General features: G+C 33.4%; 1 protein-coding gene across 16 annotated transcripts in view; it reads right to left on the bottom strand.

Annotated features, from left to right (window-relative positions):
- BAZ2B (bromodomain adjacent to zinc finger domain 2B) overlaps positions 1–18492 on the bottom strand; it is a 206487-nt gene that overhangs the window by 97638 nt on the left and 90357 nt on the right. For 11 of the 16 annotated variants that reach the window (XM_070799185.1, XM_019972053.2, XM_070799145.1 and 8 more), the window contains 7 exons: positions 15738–15938; positions 15025–15420; positions 8648–9251; positions 6778–7071; positions 5495–5555; positions 4310–4418; positions 3946–4047 (listed from right to left, as the gene is read on the bottom strand). In XM_070799185.1, coding sequence (XP_070655286.1) covers positions 3946–4047; positions 4310–4418; positions 5495–5555; positions 6778–7071; positions 8648–9251; positions 15025–15420; positions 15738–15938 — 1767 coding nt within the window. The remainder of the gene's footprint in view (positions 1–3945; positions 4048–4309; positions 4419–5494; positions 5556–6777; positions 7072–8647; positions 9252–15024; positions 15421–15737; positions 15939–18492) is intronic. The other 5 variants (XM_070799153.1, XM_019972103.2, XM_019972143.2 and 2 more) reach the window with 2 other exon arrangements.

Below are 18492 nucleotides of genomic sequence, written 5' to 3'. Positions count from 1 at the left end.
ACAAAAATACTTTGCAATGTAGATTATCATATATTTCAAAATGATCTTTGCCATTAACATTTTGAAACCATCATATATTTCTAACAAAAATGTGAATATTTTTTACCTTTTAACCTAACAATCTTATTAAGGTAAATAAAAGAAACCCTATTTTATATTACCAAAATCTGCCTAGCTCAACCTTACTTTCTTTTATTCTGACATTCAAAAACAAAATGAAATGAAAACAATCATAGATATTAGGTTCAACCAGTCCTTACAATATGATGGAGAAGTCTATAAGAAATATATTTACCGTATTGCCTTTTCAGAGGAGTTTCACTGGCTAAAATAGTTAAAACAATTTCTTAAGAAGGTAGCCAAGCTAGTGTATCATGTGACTATAAAGAGTATATGGTTCATTTTATTTCATGAAATCTATCATCCTTAAAATCATGACTTTTATAGAAGCTGGTAGGAAGTGTTTGGTATCTAAGATTAGTAGATACTAACAAGTAGCCAGTTTTACAAATCTCTCACCACATTTGTAGACTGAAATAAACAAAACTGATAATGGATAGATTAAAGCCTCGCCGCCCCCACTCCAATTTCTTGTGTCAACCCTTTCTTATTTAATTAACAGCTTCTCTTTTTAATTTTAAAAAGGTAATCACTAGATTGTTGTCACTTCAGGATGAATTTACTAAATCTCAATAAATATGAACTCTCATGGTGGTGTTATTTAGTCGCTAAGTCATATCCAACTCTTTTGCAACCCATGAAATGTATCCTGCCAGGCTCCCTCTGTCCATGGGATTTTCAGGCAAGAATATTGGAGTGGGTTGCCATTTCCTTCTCCAGGGGATCTTCCTGACCCAGGGATTGGACCTGTCTCTCCTGCATTGGCAGGCGGATTCTTTACCACTAAGCCACCAGAGAAGCCCCATGAACTCTCAGACCTCTCGTTTTACTGTACTATACACAATGAATCAATACTTTCAAAAAAGTTTGCTGTTAATAAATATGTGTATAATCATTGTCTCAAGCTCAGAAATACTTTGTCAAAATAATTAACATAAAATAACTCTGCTTCTGTATTGCAGATATTATCTTCTAACAAAAATTATCATTTTCTAAATTTCATCAGCAAAATATAGAGTACCACTGCTGCAAGTTTTTGATATATCTTGAACAAAATTAGAACTTATAGAACTGCTGTTGCAGTTGCTTTTTGGTTTTGGTAAGTTTAAGAGAAAAAATATGATGGAAGAAATATATTTTCCAATGTAAACATTTTATTAGGAGAGTGATTAAGAATATTAATGAATCTATAAATATAGCATTACATTTGTAATCAAACACCCAGAATAAATATATGTAGCTTGGAAAACTGTAGCAGTAACATTTAAAATCATTATGTAAAATTTCTATGTATTTTGAAAACTGAATGTTTAGCTTTTTTGGATTATATGGGTAGATGTAATTATTTTTAAATAGGAAATTGTTTTTCACATTATAGTTGCAATACAAGCAAATTTTAGGAATTGTGAAACATGTAAGAACATAGGTAAAAATAAGATCCACTGTACCACCAACCATTACATCCATTATTAAATCTTTGACACATTTCCTTTCAGTCTTTCAATATGCATAGTTTTAATTTTCAATTTATGTATACCATCAGACCATTTATACAATTTGTATTTACAAAATTTGTATATAAACATATACAGATCATCACTACTTGGAAACAGTGTCTTTGTCCCAAATTATATTTTATATCTTCTACAAAATTTAGGCCAATCAAAATTATTGGACATTAAGATACTTTAACAAAGACATGCAATCTTTGTTCATTTCCACAGAAAACTACTATATAATTATATACATTTCTAATTAACCATATGCTTATACATATTGATCATACACTGAATAAGTACGTTTCTTTAACTACATGCATCTCTAATGAAGTAAATTTATTTTGATTACTTACCTTTAATTGTTGTTCTCTAAAAGTATCCTGAAATAAAATCAACTTATATTTTTTAAATTGAGAGAAGTGTTCTCAAAATTGCTAATATTTTCCCTCAGCAGGCTGCTGAAATGTTGGCAGCTTAACACAGTCTTGAACTAATAACTCATCATATTTCCTTGATTGGAACTGATCTCTCAATAAGACAATATGCTTTGGAAAACACTGATTACATTTAATAAAAAGTGAATGGATGTCAAAGAACATTCTGCTCTGCCTAATGAGGCTTCATAGATTGAGTCTAATTACCACTGATACAAAACTAAAGTCCTTTATGTACTGGATAGCAATTAGCTTTCCTCTCTAGAATAAAATTCTATTTAACTTAAAAACATAAAGATATCATTGGCATATTTAAGTGAGATAAGGTTATATTAACATGAATGAAAAGATTAAAAAATGGGAATTTTTAAATAAAATCATTATTGCCTTCTAAGGTTTATGACTTAAAAACTGCTCTGCTATATATGAAGTATATAAAATAATGCTGTAGTTCACTAAAATTCTAAGAATCTGGTAAGTTACACAGATTTTTAAGTTGAAAAAAGAAAAATCCTAGAATGTATTTCCATAAACAAGTTAAATCTCAGATGAATTTGTTTTGGCATTTTAGATTTACTAGTAAAGAAACAAGTGGATGTGGACATAACTTGTTTCATAAAAAGTCATGGATGACAATGGAAAATAGGTTACACAATGAATGTAAAAGATCACTTGTCAGAAATCTTGAGTTCAGTTAGGTTTCTACCTGGTTGAGATTGTGTAATCTTGGAAAACTCCCTTAATCTTTGAGCTCTCAAAATGAATGACTCTCTTGAAGAATTAGGAATTAATTTTTTACTTCTATAACTATAAAATTAAAGGGTAAGATAGTATGGAAAAACTTGCCCATTCACAATAGAAAATATTAATCACTAGAAGAATATCTTTCTGGGCATTATAGTGGAAAAAAAGAAAAGTTCAATCAAGAAGGAAAATACCAACTTCAGTTGGCTAAGCATTTTAACCCTTTAAAACATTTTTATCCGTATGATTTCATTTTAACCTCATCATCATCCTATGAGGCAGAAGGAAAATTATGATTGTCTCTATTCTGCCGATAAAGAAACTGAAGTAAAAGAGGGCATGATTTTGTTGTTTGAAATCATAAAACTATTTCATGGATTAACAAGAATCTAGATCTCCTCACTCCATAACTAGGACTTCTTTCAATGGAGCTAATAAAGGGAATACTAAGTACATGTAGCTGAATCTAAGTATGGAATAAAGGCAAACCATTAAAGGAGACATAGGAAATGAGGTTTTAGTGTTAACTTCTTTGTGGTGATTGATGAGGTTATGTACTTAATCCTTAAACTCAAAGAGAGCTGTGGTGATATTTTCATAAATGTGTCTAATTATTTAGAAATTCAATTTCTACAAAAAGGAGAAATTTCATTCATCCACTATTATGGAATTCCCCCTAACTCCATCAAAAAATTATCACACTTGTGACAATGGATCATGTAGTATGGCATAATGAAATGGATAAGATCCTCCCCAAAACTAAGGCATATCTATCCTCTCTTAGACTGACTTATAACAATTTTTTTCCCTATTCAAATTTTTTTTAATGTTTACCTTTTAGGGAACTAATGTTTTCCTATATTTCTAATGAACATGCAGATACTTTTACACCTGTGTAAACTATCAAAATTAATGACAGAATTAACAAACAGGAAAAAGTTTACTTAAACTTAAAGGAAAAAAATGTCAAAGCTCCTTGTTACTGAAACACAGTATATTGAGGCCTTGTGAGTGTCTACAAAGTTATATGTATAGCTATAAGAATTAACTAACAAAAGGCAATGCTCCAGAGTGTAGTGAAATTTACTTCATTTAGGTTATGTTACTACTTTTTGGTTCAAAGACTGTACTTTTTAAAAAGTGGATACCTGCGGTCCATCTCTGGCTTCATAGAAGTCACCCACTCTTATTTTTGCACTGAAGCTGAAATTGTCCCTTGAGATATCCATTATTCCATTTCTGCTGAGATACTGAAAAAATCACATATTTTTCCACTTCAGGTTTTAATAATTACAACCCAGCTTTGATGTATAGCTATCTTCAGGACACTATGGTTTTGTATACTCTATTATGGGCTATGGATTTAACAGATCAATTTAGGTTAAGCACATTCATTAGTCTCACACGAGAGAATATTTTGTGTTAAAGAACTTTGACAAAGGAGTGTACTTTTTTTCCCATAAGCAAGCTTAATAGGCACCAAATGTGTGCTATTTGGTGAAAAGTATGTACCTTTATTACTTCAGGGTACTGCCTAAGTTTCTTTCCACATGGAGCATAATATGCTACTTCTCCTTGAAGGCGCCCTCCAAAGTTTCTTATTCTTGTCTCTCTCTGCCAGCTACACATAATAGAAATGAGGGTTATAACATATTTAGTTTTAAGAAAACTTTTAAAAATAAAAATTAAAAAAATTTAAGAACACATGCTCTTTAGACAACACAAAAAATACAAAGAAAAATATAAACAGTATACAATTCAGATACATTAAAATAATTGAGATTTTTTTACTAAGTAATTTAACTGAAGTTAATCAAACTCAATTTACAAATATTAAACAAATATCAAAATTTTAAGAAATCACACTGGCATGACTTTGGGTATTTGGGCATGTTCAGTAATGTGTCAGGGTGTATTGAATTTATATTTGAAAAGCTTTAAATGAGAAGAATAAAGCAAACTTGGCTCTCTGCTCTTTGGGGATCACAAACTTGCAGTGTGAAAATTCTCAGTTCCTATTCAACCATTTTAGCCAAACTCTGCTCAAGTCTTTCAGTTTTACCCACGGTGGCTTTCTGCTGCTGCTGCTGCTGCTAAGTCGCTTCAGTCGTGTCCGACTCTCTGCGACCCCATAGACGGCAGCCCACCAGGCTCCCCCGTCCCTGGGATTCTCCAGGCAAGAACACTGGAGTGGGTTGCCATTTCCTTCTCCAATGCATGAAAGTGAAAAGTGAAGGTGAAGTCGCTCAGTCGTGTTCGACTCTTAGCGACCCCATGGACTGCAGCCTACCAGGCTCCTCCGTCCATGGGAGTTTCCAGGCAAGAGTACTGGAGTGGGGTGCCATTGCCTTCTCCGACAGTGGCTTTCACCATCCTTTAAATCTATCTTCACAACAACTTCTGACACTCTTAACTGTGTCCCTGCTCTTTGCCAAATGATTTGCTTTTGCAACTTTTTCAATCATATTCCCACCTAGCTGCCTATGATCCCATCCCAGCTCTACCATACCTAAACCCAGCAGTTAGGCTTAATTTTAGTTTTCTGATATATCAACCTCAGATATATCAGCTTTGCTCTTCTGTTTAATAAATACTGTGCAGTATATTCACTTCTGTTAGTAACAGTAGAGAAGGAGAAATCAAAACATGCATAAATATGTGGGGCAAAAGCATAAAGATAAATCTTATTTTGCATACCCATATTCCAAAGGAATATGCAGTTCACGTTCATCTGTTACTCTTCTCCTTTTGGAAGTGCCTTCAAGAAAATTCAACCAGTTAACATAAAAGATTAGTTTATATACATGAAAAATTTTTGATAGTTTTGAAACTTTTCTTTGAATAATGTGTCTTAATGACTTGAATTATTTAGTGTTTTTCTGCAGTTTGTACATTATTTTCAGATTATTTTCAACAAAACACACTGTGTAGAGGTTTTTTTTTTTCCCTTTTTGGTCTGCATGACATAATAGCTAGTATTTATTTCTCTCTAATGAAAAGATGATGAAAGTAAAAAGGTAAAGCTTTCCTCTCATCTTGTTATTAAGGAAATGGCTAAAGAAGTAGAAGGAAAATAGCAGATAGACGTTTCAGGAAACTATGTACAGTTGTTTTCTTTGAAAATATGAGTTTTAAGATGTTGAAAAATTTCAACAGTTGGGTTATACATTTAAAAATAGTATTGTAAAGTAATTAGCCTCTAATTAAAATAAATAAATAAAAAAATATATAACTTCTATAGCCATATAAATCCATAGTCAAAAGCACTTTAATTAAACTACAAAGAATAGGATTATAATTATATGGACAATTTTTCATGATAAAGATCAAGCTTCACCAATACAAATGGATACATCTTAAATAAGTTGGATATCATATTGGTTCATGGCAAGTGAAAACAAAACTAGAAATTTTCAAGAAAAGAGTGACATGTGTAAAACAATATTTTACAATACACGCCTGTATTTTTTTAGTTATTCAATTGAGAATAGAAATTTGAGAGTAATAATGCAAAACCTTTTAAAGAAGACCTCTAATAGTTTATAAAAGATCAAAAGGAAAAAAGATATGGCATGTTAATAAAATACTACTACTACTCACTAATACAAATGACATTGGCTATGTGTTGGGCAGACATGCAATTGTATATTAAGAAAAAAAGTGAGCTCATTTTTGTAAATTACCAAAAAAAAAAAAAAAAAGTCCAACTGTCAGTCAAATTCTAAATTCTAGAAGTATAAAATAAACATAAAAACAAGAAAGTATTTAAACTCAAGAGCTGCCATCAATCAGGTTCTTAAATTGGAAGCACAGAGGAAAAAATGGTAGTGAGTCATATCCTTTGAAAATACACGCTGACCTTTCTTAGCCTAAAATCTAGCCTTGATTCCAATGAGATCATCCCCAGAACACTGTATAAATAAGAATTCTTGTTATGGTTTGATTTCTACTTCACAATAATAAAAATAAAGTGTAGGTACCAGAGTGTGGACTTGAAGTAAGTGTGGAAGAAGGTGTGCCAAGAAAAGCAGGTGACTGGGATTCAGAACATAAGGCAGCAGGAGCAGAGCCTGGGGCTTTTGCTATGTGGAGGTTACGAGGTGTTGAGTGAGCTGTGAGACTGATGGAAGGGCTTTTGACAGAGGAAGCTGTTTTATTCAGTTTCATTGAAGTTTTCTCTCCTTCAGTATCACTATCTGATTCATCTTGGTCTTTATCATCATCATCATCTTCTTCTGATCCTTCTGTATCTGATTCTGAATTACTATCTGATTCTGGGAAGTAAAAGAAGCATTTGTATATTATAACTAGATAATCACCAACAGTTTGCAGTTTGTATCTAAATGGAATAGTTCAGGAATCAGCATTTGTGATTGAGAATTCAAATAAGCAACTTTTCTGAAGAGTAAATGTAAAAATTACTATCTTAAAAGCTATTTGAGCACAAGGTATGTAGGCCATAAATGTTTAAAATTCTTCATTAAAGTAACTGTTTTACTCAAATCATAAAACTTGAATCATAAAACAGTTCTTCTCTCACATGACACTATTCACATGATGAGTTTTCAAAATTATTTTCAATTTAATAAAGAGACTAAAGTATAGAGGAAACAGAATTTTATTATTTAAATCAATAGATTTCAATAATCTGAGAAGTACACAAGGTTCACTATGAGGAAGAGAACTCTGGAACTATCACTTGTTCTTCCGGGTTTTGAGGCAAAAGAAAACAATTTTGGTGGAGAGATACTTGGCTTTGGGGCTGCAGTTAATTCTACTCGTCAAGCTTCTCAGGCTTCACAAAAAATAGTATTACAGAAAAAACTGGGGAGTAATTTAATGATTTAATAATTTAAGTTTGTGCTAGCAATGTAGTCCTATAAATTTGCATCTATCCCTATAGATATGTAAAACCTAATTACATAGATGATACTAGGCCTGTATTTTAGTGGTTCCCAGAACAACAGCTTCTGTGGAATTGTGTTTTATGTAGTACTAGCTACCCATATCGAAGTTCATTATAAAAGTTACCTTTGAAAACTATTAATACTATGTATCATGCAAAGTTGTGTTTATGGGATCCCTAGGAAAATATATTATTAGGAAAAGTTGTTCTTACCCTGAGCAAGTAGGTTGTTTTTACCTTATAGTCATTTTAAAAATTGTATAATTGATTATATTTTCCTACTTATATTGGTAGATAGAAAATTTAAAATTGGATTCGTGGCTGACGAGGAACAAATTCAAAAACTTTTATAAAAAATACGTGTCTCATCTTTGTATTTAAATTTTAAACTATTTTATATTTTCAATCTTCTGTGGAACAAGAAAAAAGAGTTAAAGGGAAATAAAACAAGAAATTAAAAAGAAAATAAATAAAATTGGGGGTACTCTATATATGTTATTAAATAAATTCTATGTTGCTAAGAACTATTCATAGAGATTTAGGCTTTGGGGTATTTTCTGAATGACTGAGTAAAATTTTGCCTTTCTTCAAAATATCCAGTGACACAATTTAACAAGTAGCAGAAGAGATGAAAAAGAAAGGACAAATGGGTGGTCATGAATTAAATGAAAATTAAGCAAGTTCCTCAAGTTCTTAATTCATGAATTACTTACAGTCATTTTAAAGTTATTTGTTTAGTGTTAAATGAACAAGCTGAGAACTTAATTTAGGACTTTCAATCTCAATTATTCCTTTCCTTTACCACTCACTATAGAAAGGAACAGAGCTGCATGAAACGGTGAATGACAGCGATTTCAAATCTGTGGATTTGAAGAGCCTCTTTAAAATGTTTTGGTTCACAGGGCATTTAGAGAAACACTTTAAACTTAAGAATAGAAAACAACCTGATTGGCTGTCATCAGAGTCATCGTCTTCCTCATCTTCCTCATCTTCCTCATCATCTTCCTCTTCATCCTCATTGGAGTCTTCAGAATCTTTGCTACTAAGAATGTCTGAATCTGTTCCTCTAAACTGCTCCACTAGAGATTGTGCAGGATGAGAGTGAGGCTGTGTTTTCACTGTGTTTACATTGTTGCTAACTGCTTTTTCCTTCCCTTGACTATGCAATATGGGAGAGGGAGAGGGTATGACAGTTGTCTGACTGCCAGGGGTTCTTCTTCCACTTGTACTCAGATTTACGGGTGAGGAAAAAGGGGTGCTACTTGCAGTAGCAATGTTCTCATTAATCTTACTCTGCATTTTAGTTTTGGTAGTAAGTGCCAGAGGAGCTTCTTGAATGACACTTTGAATAACTCCATTTGGTTGGTGATTACCTAAAAGTGCATTTGTCAAGAATGGATTAGGGTTGCTGTTTTCTAATGTCTGTTTTGGATGTGCTGGTGAACTAGAGGTTGGTTTTGGATTTGACAAAGCTGCAATAACCTTCTTCAGGCTCTTAGATGACTCCTGTTTCTTTAACTGAGCTGGGAATGTCTGTTTATATTGTTCCTGTTGAAACATAAAGTAGAATACAAAACAATAATGTATCATAAGAATAAAGACTACTTTTATTTGCCTTCTGTATCTGACAACAACTAATCATATACAAATTTAAATCATGATATTTAAGTGCTGTAAATGTAGTAGAAGTGATGACTAGTTGATTGCTGAACCTTGGCTAGACATAATATATTTAAAAATTTAGTCTTTCCCCTTCAAAATGTGTGTTTCCTTACTGCTCTCTTCTCTTATTACTGCAGTTTCCATTTTTCTCAATGACCCAAACTTGAAACCTTAAAAACATCTTTACTTTTATTTTTTTCAAGTCAGCCACATTAATACTATGTGTTTTGGATTCTTTCATTGAAATACTGCTCAAATTTAAGACATACTATCACTTCTTCCTACCCAACTCCCAATATATGCATATGCCAAGGGCAATTTTCTCATAAAATAAGCTACATTTTATATTAGCTCTTTGGTCAAAACCTTTAGTGCCTCTTCCTCCACTGCCAACTTTATAAACCTTAAACACTTATATCTGATATTCAAATTACTTTTCAAGTAGACACTAACATACCTCTGTAGTCCAACTGGACTATGGGCCATGCCCGGTGCATGTCACACAGTACTTTTACCGCCTCTACAGTCTGTTATAACCATTTTCTTTGCATAAAATGTCTTCCTTTAATACATTTCAGGCTGATGAAATCCTGTTCATTATTCAAAATCCAACTCAAGATGCTTCCTATATTTGTCCCAGCCTAAAGCACTCATCTCTCCTATCCTTGAGCTCTTATATGTCCCCTGCTGCTGCTGCTGTTAGTCGTTTCAGTCGTGTCTGACTCTGTGCAACCCCATAGACGGCAGCCCACCAGGCTCCCACATCCCTGGGATTCCACTTATAGTCTATCCTGTAGTTTTCTACAGTAACCATGATTTGAAGTTAGTAGAAAGGCTGGCTTAATATTCTGCGGAATCTACTTTGTAGTGTCTTTAGCACATTAGTTTAGAAAGGATGTAGAAAACAGTTTAGAAAAAATTATACTTTTTTGGAAAAAATTCATTTGTAAACCATTAAACCATAAAATTTACATCTGTAAATAGCAACAAAAATTTATTTGACTATCAGGATCTTCATGAAAAGAATAACATCATATGAATTTCATTAAAATTGTATAACTAAAATATAAAAAAGAAAACTGAAGTAGAATGATTAAAATATCCAAAGTTGACAGAAATAGAAGTTAAATTTTAAGAGCTAAAATTCTGCAATGAAAATGGTTGCCTTGAAATTAAAATCAACAGTATTGTCAGCACTGGACCTGGACTCTTAATACGCAAGTCAGCAAAGATTTGTGGTGGGTTATTTCATAAATATAAATGGAGATGGGATGCCACACAGAATGACTTATTAAATATTTTAAAGTACCAGTACTAATTATGCAGTAAGCAATTCCCATATAAACTTTTTTATCTTATTTAACTTATCTTAATGGTATTTGTTTAGAAAATTAAGTTAACTTTTTGTAAACAAAGACTGAAATATAATATTTGTACATAAGGCAATGCTTCACAAAGAGAAAGGGCTTAATTGGTATTTATTCAGTGAATAAAATATTATACTACATAATTGTTTATCTTTTTAAAAAGAATTTGATAGCAAACTATTACATAAAATATTTTAATATAATTTTACTTAATATTTATATGAAACATAAATATTGCATAGTATATGAGTATTTATATATAATATACTCAATACTTCATATTTTATATATGTACTGATTTAAATTTTCAGCAGAAACATTTAGTGTATTTTCATTCCTTGGAACAAAATTTTGTCACAGTCATTTTGTATTCTAAAAGGCAGTTAATATTTTTAATAGGCAGTTAATATTCCTTCCAAATATATAGGATCAAGAGTCATAAAATCAAAAACTTTCCCTTTAGTTTTATGTTTCATATTTTAATTTTCTGAAATTGCTTCTCATTCTATAACTCTGAAGAATTACTTCTCAAATATTGACATCTGAAGGTGTTCTAAGATAACCAAAAATGACTGTATTTTATCCCAAGACTAGCATCAGTTATGCTTTTACAGCAAATGTGCTATCCTTTTTGATATTAGGGGTGGGACATTAAGTAGGAGGGGAGAAAAATGAGACCTGTATGGTAGCAAAAGTCTTGCTACTTCCATATACCCTTGGGTGATCAGAGTATAAGAGAGAGGTGCAAAGCTTTGTCCTACCTTGAAGCTCTTGCTCTCCTAGTCTTTACCTGACTCTCTGGAGACTGCAAAAAAATCTTCTAGGCAAAACTCCTGGTCTTTATTACAATTAATGTATACTGTCTTAAATTAAAATGTCTACAGTATAAGGTTTGAAAGGATCCAATAATTAAATAACACTGAAGAAAATCATCAACTAGTTCGGAAAGCAGATACATAGAAGGAAGAGTGAAATAATGGAAACTGTCATAAGAAATCAAGCAAAATTCTAAATATATTAGACTGTCACATAAAGAAGGAAAGCTGATGTAAGAGAAATATTTATAAAAATACCCTTTAACTCAATGCCTGCCTGCTGCCTGCTAAGTCGCTTCAGTTATGTCCGACTCTTTGTGACCCTATGGACTATAGCCTGCCAGATTTCTCTGTCCATGGGATTCTATAGGCAAGAATACTGGAGTGGCTTGCCATGCCCTTCTCCAGGGGATCTTCCTGACCCAGGGATTGAACCTGTGTTTCTTATGTCTCCTGCATTGCCAGGCAGGTTCTTTACCACTAGTGCCACCTGGTAAGCCCTTAACTCAATTCTAGATACCAATAAATAGTAAAGTCATTCACAGTTGAATCTACTGTGAATGTGCAGTCACATAAAATATTTCCCACTAACTACCATATCATTTCAGAAACACCAAATTATTTCACCTTTATCATGGGCTTTGAAATCAGAATGATCTTGGTTTAAAAATCTGTCTTCTCGTAACTTGTTATATGATGTTGAAAAGTGACTTAACTTCTCTGAGCCTTAGTTTCTTTACCTCACACAATTTTGTAAGGATTACATACGATCACATGGGTAGAAAGCCTAGCTTGGCTACATTTATAAAGCCAATGTTTAATAAATGACTTTATAATAGATGTCACATATCTTTAAATAGGAATTTAAGAAACTCTTAAAAAATTAAGAAAACTTATGTAGGTAACTATTGATGTGGCTCTGTAAATTCATTTATCTTAAAGTGGAATATACATTCATGAAAAAATTAAAGTAACCAATGCAAAGTAATTTTTAACTTCCTTAGCTTTTCAAAGAGAGTCAATAATACGACGCCAATAACTCCTAACAATTGACCAGTCCATTACAAGTTGTCATATGTGTGATATTATGATATCACTCATCATTCCATTTGGATTAGTGGTTCTCAAATTTGGTTGCACATCTGAATCACATGGGATGCTATTTAGACATGCAATATCTTAACCTCAACACAAAAGATTCTGATTTTAAATTGTTCTGAAATGGTTAGTTCTTTTTAGTTTTCCAGGTGATTTTAATGTACACTTAGGCTTTAGAACTACTCATTTAGATTCTCAAAAGAGTTCTGATTTCCTCACTTTTCTTTGACCTTGTTCTTAAATTCTTCCCTGATAGCTTAGTTGGGTAAAGAATCCACCTGCAATGCAGGAGACCCTGGCTCAATTCCTGGGTCGGGAAGATCTCTGCTGGAGAAGGGATACGCTACCCACTCCAGTATTCCTGGGCTTCCCTTGTGGCTCAGCTGGTAAACCCACTCCAGTATTCTGGCCTGAAGAATTCCATGGACTATATGGTCCATGGGGTTGCAAAGAGTCAGACAGGACTGGGCAACTTTCACTTTCACGTCAAATTCTTCACTGTAAAAAACATGGATACCATGGGGGGAGGGCAGGTGGGATGAACTGGGAGATTGGGATTGACACATAGACATTACTATGCATAAAATAGATAACTAATGCTGCTGCTGCTGCTAAGTCGCTTCAGTCATGTCCAACTCTGTTGGACCCCAGAGACAGCAGCCCACCAGGCTCCCCCGTCCCTGAGATTCTCCAGGCAAGAACACTGGAGTGGGTTGCCATTTCCTTCTCCAATTCGTGAAAGTGAAAGTGAAGTCACTCTATCGTGTTTGACTCCCAGCGACCCCATGGACTGCAGCCAACCAGGCTCCTCCATCCACGGGATTCTCCAGGCAAGAGTACTGGAGTGGTTTGCCATTGCCTTCTCCCAATAACTAATGAGAACCTACTATACAGCACAGGGAACTTTATGAACTCTGTGGTGACCTAAATAAATGGGAAGGAAATCCAAAAAAGAGGAGATATATGTATATGTGTAACTGATTTACTTTGCTGTACAGCAGAAATTAACACAGCATTATAAATCAACTATACACTACAATAAAAATTAACTTAAAAAATAAAGACTAAATAGATAAGGACATTGTGATTTTCTTTTTTTTTTTGGAGAAAGAAAGGCAGCATACCATAGTGATTAAGAATAAGGACTCTAGTGTTATAGAGTCTAAGTTTGAATTCCAGCTCCATCACCAACTAGCATGTGATCTTGGGTGAGTTAAGTCATACGAATCTGAATTTGATCATATATATATGTACATGTACATGATATTATTAGTGGCACTTACAGATGTCGTTATCCAATAACTAAATACATATGAAGCACTTAAAAGAATGAATGGTTGGCAAAACAGTAAGTCTTTTCCAATGATTAGGATGCCTAATGATAGTTTTTATTAACAAAATTCAGGCGACTGTGTTCAAACAGAATATTTTTTCTCCAGTCTCATGAGTTCAAGATTAAAAAGCACTGGTCATTTAATTACTAGAATTCTTCTGAACATATGACTGTAGACTATACAATAATATAAAATTAACAGCAAGAAAATAAATATGAAAAAAGTTTTCTGATGAGTGGTTCTGGTGTTTGTATAAGTAAATTTACTCAAAGTATTTTGTGTTTTGTATAATTCATTAAGAATGGTAAAGGAAAACAATTCTTAGAAAGGATTTTTTTGCTTAAAATTGATTCAATACAATATTGTAAAGTTAAAAATAAAATAAAATTTTAAAAAAATTGATAAATTATAGGACTTTAGGCAATAGCAACCCACTCCAGTACTCTTGCCTGGAAAATCCCATGGATGGAGGAGCCTGGTAGGCTTCAGTCCATGGGGTCGCGAAGAGTCAGACACGACTGAGCAACTTCACTTTTACTTTTCACTTTCATGCATTGGAGAAGGAAATGGCAACCCACTCCAGTGTTCTTGCCTGGAGAATCCCAGGGACGGCAGAGCCTGGTGGGCTGCCATCTATGGGTTCACACAGAGTCAGACATGACTGAAGTGACTTAGCAGCAGAGGTAAATTACTCAAGAGTTCATTTCTTTAAAAAATAATATACTAATATTAGGAAAAAAAAGAAATTGATTCTAAACAAAAGTAACTGTGAAGTGTCCAATGCAAATATATTTATCCTCTTACTGCTAAAATACTAAGCCTAGGAAAAGATGACAAGATTGCATTTACAAAAGTATATTAAACAGGTGTATAGGTAAATATAAAATCACAGACATTTAGTTTTCTGGTGTGAATATTCTATTCGTGGTGACTAAGAATGTATAAATTTAAGAATAGAATTCAGTTTAAACTTAAACAATTGTAAGACTATATAAGAGCTCTTTGTCTAATAATAAAAATCTTCTATAAATTATTTTTAACTCACCCGTTTGGAACGCAATTCACTGGTCAAAGAACTAGATTCTTCAGAGGTATTTTTATTCCCTGCTTTAAGTACATCAGGAGAAGGAACTATGAGTTTCATGTAAGTTTCCTTTTTGGCTTGATTTACCAAAGATAAAGGTTTCACATTGGACACCAATCCCGTAGACTGTATTACACTTGTGTGTTTGTTCACAGATTCCTCCTTTGCCTGAGAGCTTTGGAAAATAAATGGAAGCTGCTGTGACAAAACCTGAGGCTGCTTCTGCTGGGATTGGAATGATGAGTGAGTCTGGGATTCAGACAGAAGAGGTAATGGCTGGTGAATTCTTTTTTCCTGGGCTTTTTCAGTTGCTTTCTGTCCTTCTGCTTTTGGGTCTGAAACACCATGTAATAGCACCTGTAAATACAAATTAAAAGGCAACTTCTTTAACATCTGTTAAAACAAAGAACATCAAGCAGTAAACCATGGGGGCGAAAAAGGGTACCTTAAAAAAGTGTTTCTAATGATTGATAAATATATAAAACTCACTAAAAAATTCACAAAATGTCCCTTTAAAAATGTTTCTCTATCTCCTTTTTATTCTTGTGCAAAAGGAAGAACTAAAGGCAATGATAAACTTTAAACTATATAGACTTTGAGAGTTAAGATAAGCCAGTTAATTCCTAAATATGAATAATGTGCAGATACCACCCAATGAAATGATTTATACCTACCTGGTTGTTACTTTTCTGCTGTGCTTCAGTCTCTGAATCAGAATCATCATCTTCACTTTCTTCAATACTTTGATCTTCTTCTTCATCTTCCTCTAGGTCATCCGAATCACTACTACTAATGCCTTCACTTGACGTGTCTGATGATGTGCCTGAATCACTATCACTGTTGCTAGAACTTTCCATAGCTTTTTTCCTTGGCTTCTAGATAAAGACAAGATTTTTTAACAAGATTTTTCTTTTTGGAAAAAATTCAAGTTTCAGTAATAGGTAGGCTCTTTTAATTCTTAAATGATATTTTCAATCTCAAAGTGTCATTTTAGAAAAAAGTAAAAAGCCACATGTTTTAAAGGTAATTATTTGAAAAACTGATCACATTAACTTATCTGACAGGAATGTCCAGTAAAAAGTATAACATCCGTCATGTATAGAATATTGAAAACAGTATACAATGTAGTATGTATATGCGTAATATATATATATATATATATACACACACACACACACACATATGTACACTCTCATATGACTGCCGTGCTTCAAAAGGTATGACAGATTTAAAAAGCAATTTACAAAAAGATAATTCCAGTTATGATAAAGAAAACAACAGTTCCAGATATGTACATTGAGTTCTACATTTAGCATTAATCTTTCTTTGTGTAGACAGTGAATCAGTAGCCAAACACACCTTTCTAGGTGCTTGACTACAATAAAGTCTATGATAGAGTCTCTGCCTTCAGAAAACTTACATTCCAGTGGTGGTGGTGGTGGTGGTGGTGGTGGTGGTGGTGGTGATAGACTAGACAGATAATTATTTTAAAAGCAAATAATTCCATACAGTAAAAAGTATTGTACAGAAGATAAAATAGGCAGAAAAAGGCTTAAAGAGTGGCTTTAGTTAAGTGTCAAGGAACTTAAGTTTTGTATATTTCCACATCAGAAAAGACAGAAAAATATGATAAAGAGAGAGATTAATTTCTGGAAAATTTAAGACTCTACAGGACAAAGAAAATTCAAAGCTGAAAAGGGATGTGAGATCATATAAAAAGAAAGTTTTGTGTTTAAAGGACAGACAATGGTAGTGGATAAAAAGAGAAAAAATGAGATAGACTATAACTAAATAACTATACAATAATGAAAAAGTTAAAATTCTGCCAATAGGAAGGGAGAAATGTCAAAACAACAAAGCAAGACTGACTACAGAGTTACTTCAGAACATTTCTATAGTGTTTGCTGGTAGATAAAATAGAGAAAAATCAGCAATGAATTACAAAAGCAACAAATTACACTAAGTTATGGCTTTAGAAGAAATGAAGCCTTTCATAACTATGGGGTTTGGGAATAAAAGATAATATTACACTTCTACAAGAGGCGGCTAGGTTTTGAAGCCATAGTTTCTGATGGCAAACATATATTTTCCTTTGTGTCTTCTGAAATGTTATTTAAATCATATAAAACACATGTGTGAAGAGAGTCACTCCTGTTATATTTTGCTTGCCATGATACTGTGTTAACTGCTCCAAAGTAGCACAGGCATACTCTTCAATAAGCTAATAGTCTCATCATTCCCTAAGCTCTTTCCCTTACAGTAAAGCAGAAAGTGATTTGAAATAAGGGAAATCATAGGATGAGAAAGACCAAAGCAGAGATTAAAGGGAAATAATACTAATAGAGTAATGTTAAGCATACCATTTTTGGGGCAGAGAAACAGCTCCTTCTTTGCGACCAAAATCTGTTTTGAGTCTCTAAGTATGTTTGGGCTTCCTAGGTGGTGCAGTGCTAAAGAATCCTCCTAACAATGCAGGAGACTTGGGTTTGATCCCTGGATTAGGAAGATCCTCTGGAGTAGGAAATTCATGGACAGAAGAGCTTGGTGGGCTGCCAGGACTGCGAAGAGTCAGAAATGACTGAGAGGCACACATGCATAGCAAGACTATGAAAATCGTAAGGAACCTAAACTGAAGTTACCACTTGCAGTTTTAGAAGAAACCAAGGAAGGAAGGAAATAAGGGAGCTACTCTGATTCAGCAGAAAAAAAAAAGAAGAAAAAAACCCCCAACAACAACAACTCCCATTTCATTTTCCAAGCAATCTGTGTAGTTTTCATTTACAGTTGTTCTGATAGATGGTCCTACACTCCTTAAGAGTGGGTCGAGAGGTGAGGGTTCTAAAGCTTCAGGGACACGAAATATTCACTTGTAGACTTTCTGTAGCCAGCAGATTCCTGGACCCCAACTCTAAATAAGGCACAGGGATCTGCATCAACAAGCACTTAATATGATTCTAATGCAGGTGGTCTTTGCAGAGCATACTCTGACAGTATGCAAAGAGTCTGTTTTATAACAAATTTAGTCCCTGAATTAAAAAGAAAAAAGTAGATGTGAGTAGACAAGTCCAGGTATTAGGGAAAGATAGAAAACTGAGTTTAAATATCACCAATTTCATCTCCTTAGTCCCTATGAATGTGTATGTGTGGGGGAATGGTTCTTTTGAATTTTTACAATTAGGTAGTATGTCTTTTTCTGTCGTTTAAACATTTTAAAAATGAGCCTTCTTAGATTCATAAAAAATAATCAAAGGAGATTTTACTAATTACCCCCTTTCCCCCCTACAGCGACTTAGCAGCAGCAGTAGCCCCCTACCCATTCTAGGAAAGCTTTTCAGAAGTCTCTCCTTGAACTTTCATTTCCCTGGGTATGTATTTCTTTCAATAGCAAAACAAATACATATTCAAGGCCATTATGTAACCAGACAGAGT

Source organism: Bos indicus, chromosome 2 (genome assembly GCF_029378745.1).
Source record: "Bos indicus isolate NIAB-ARS_2022 breed Sahiwal x Tharparkar chromosome 2, NIAB-ARS_B.indTharparkar_mat_pri_1.0, whole genome shotgun sequence".
NCBI classification, from domain to species: domain Eukaryota; kingdom Metazoa; phylum Chordata; class Mammalia; order Artiodactyla; family Bovidae; genus Bos; species Bos indicus.
This window is presented reverse-complemented; position numbering and strand designations above follow the sequence as displayed.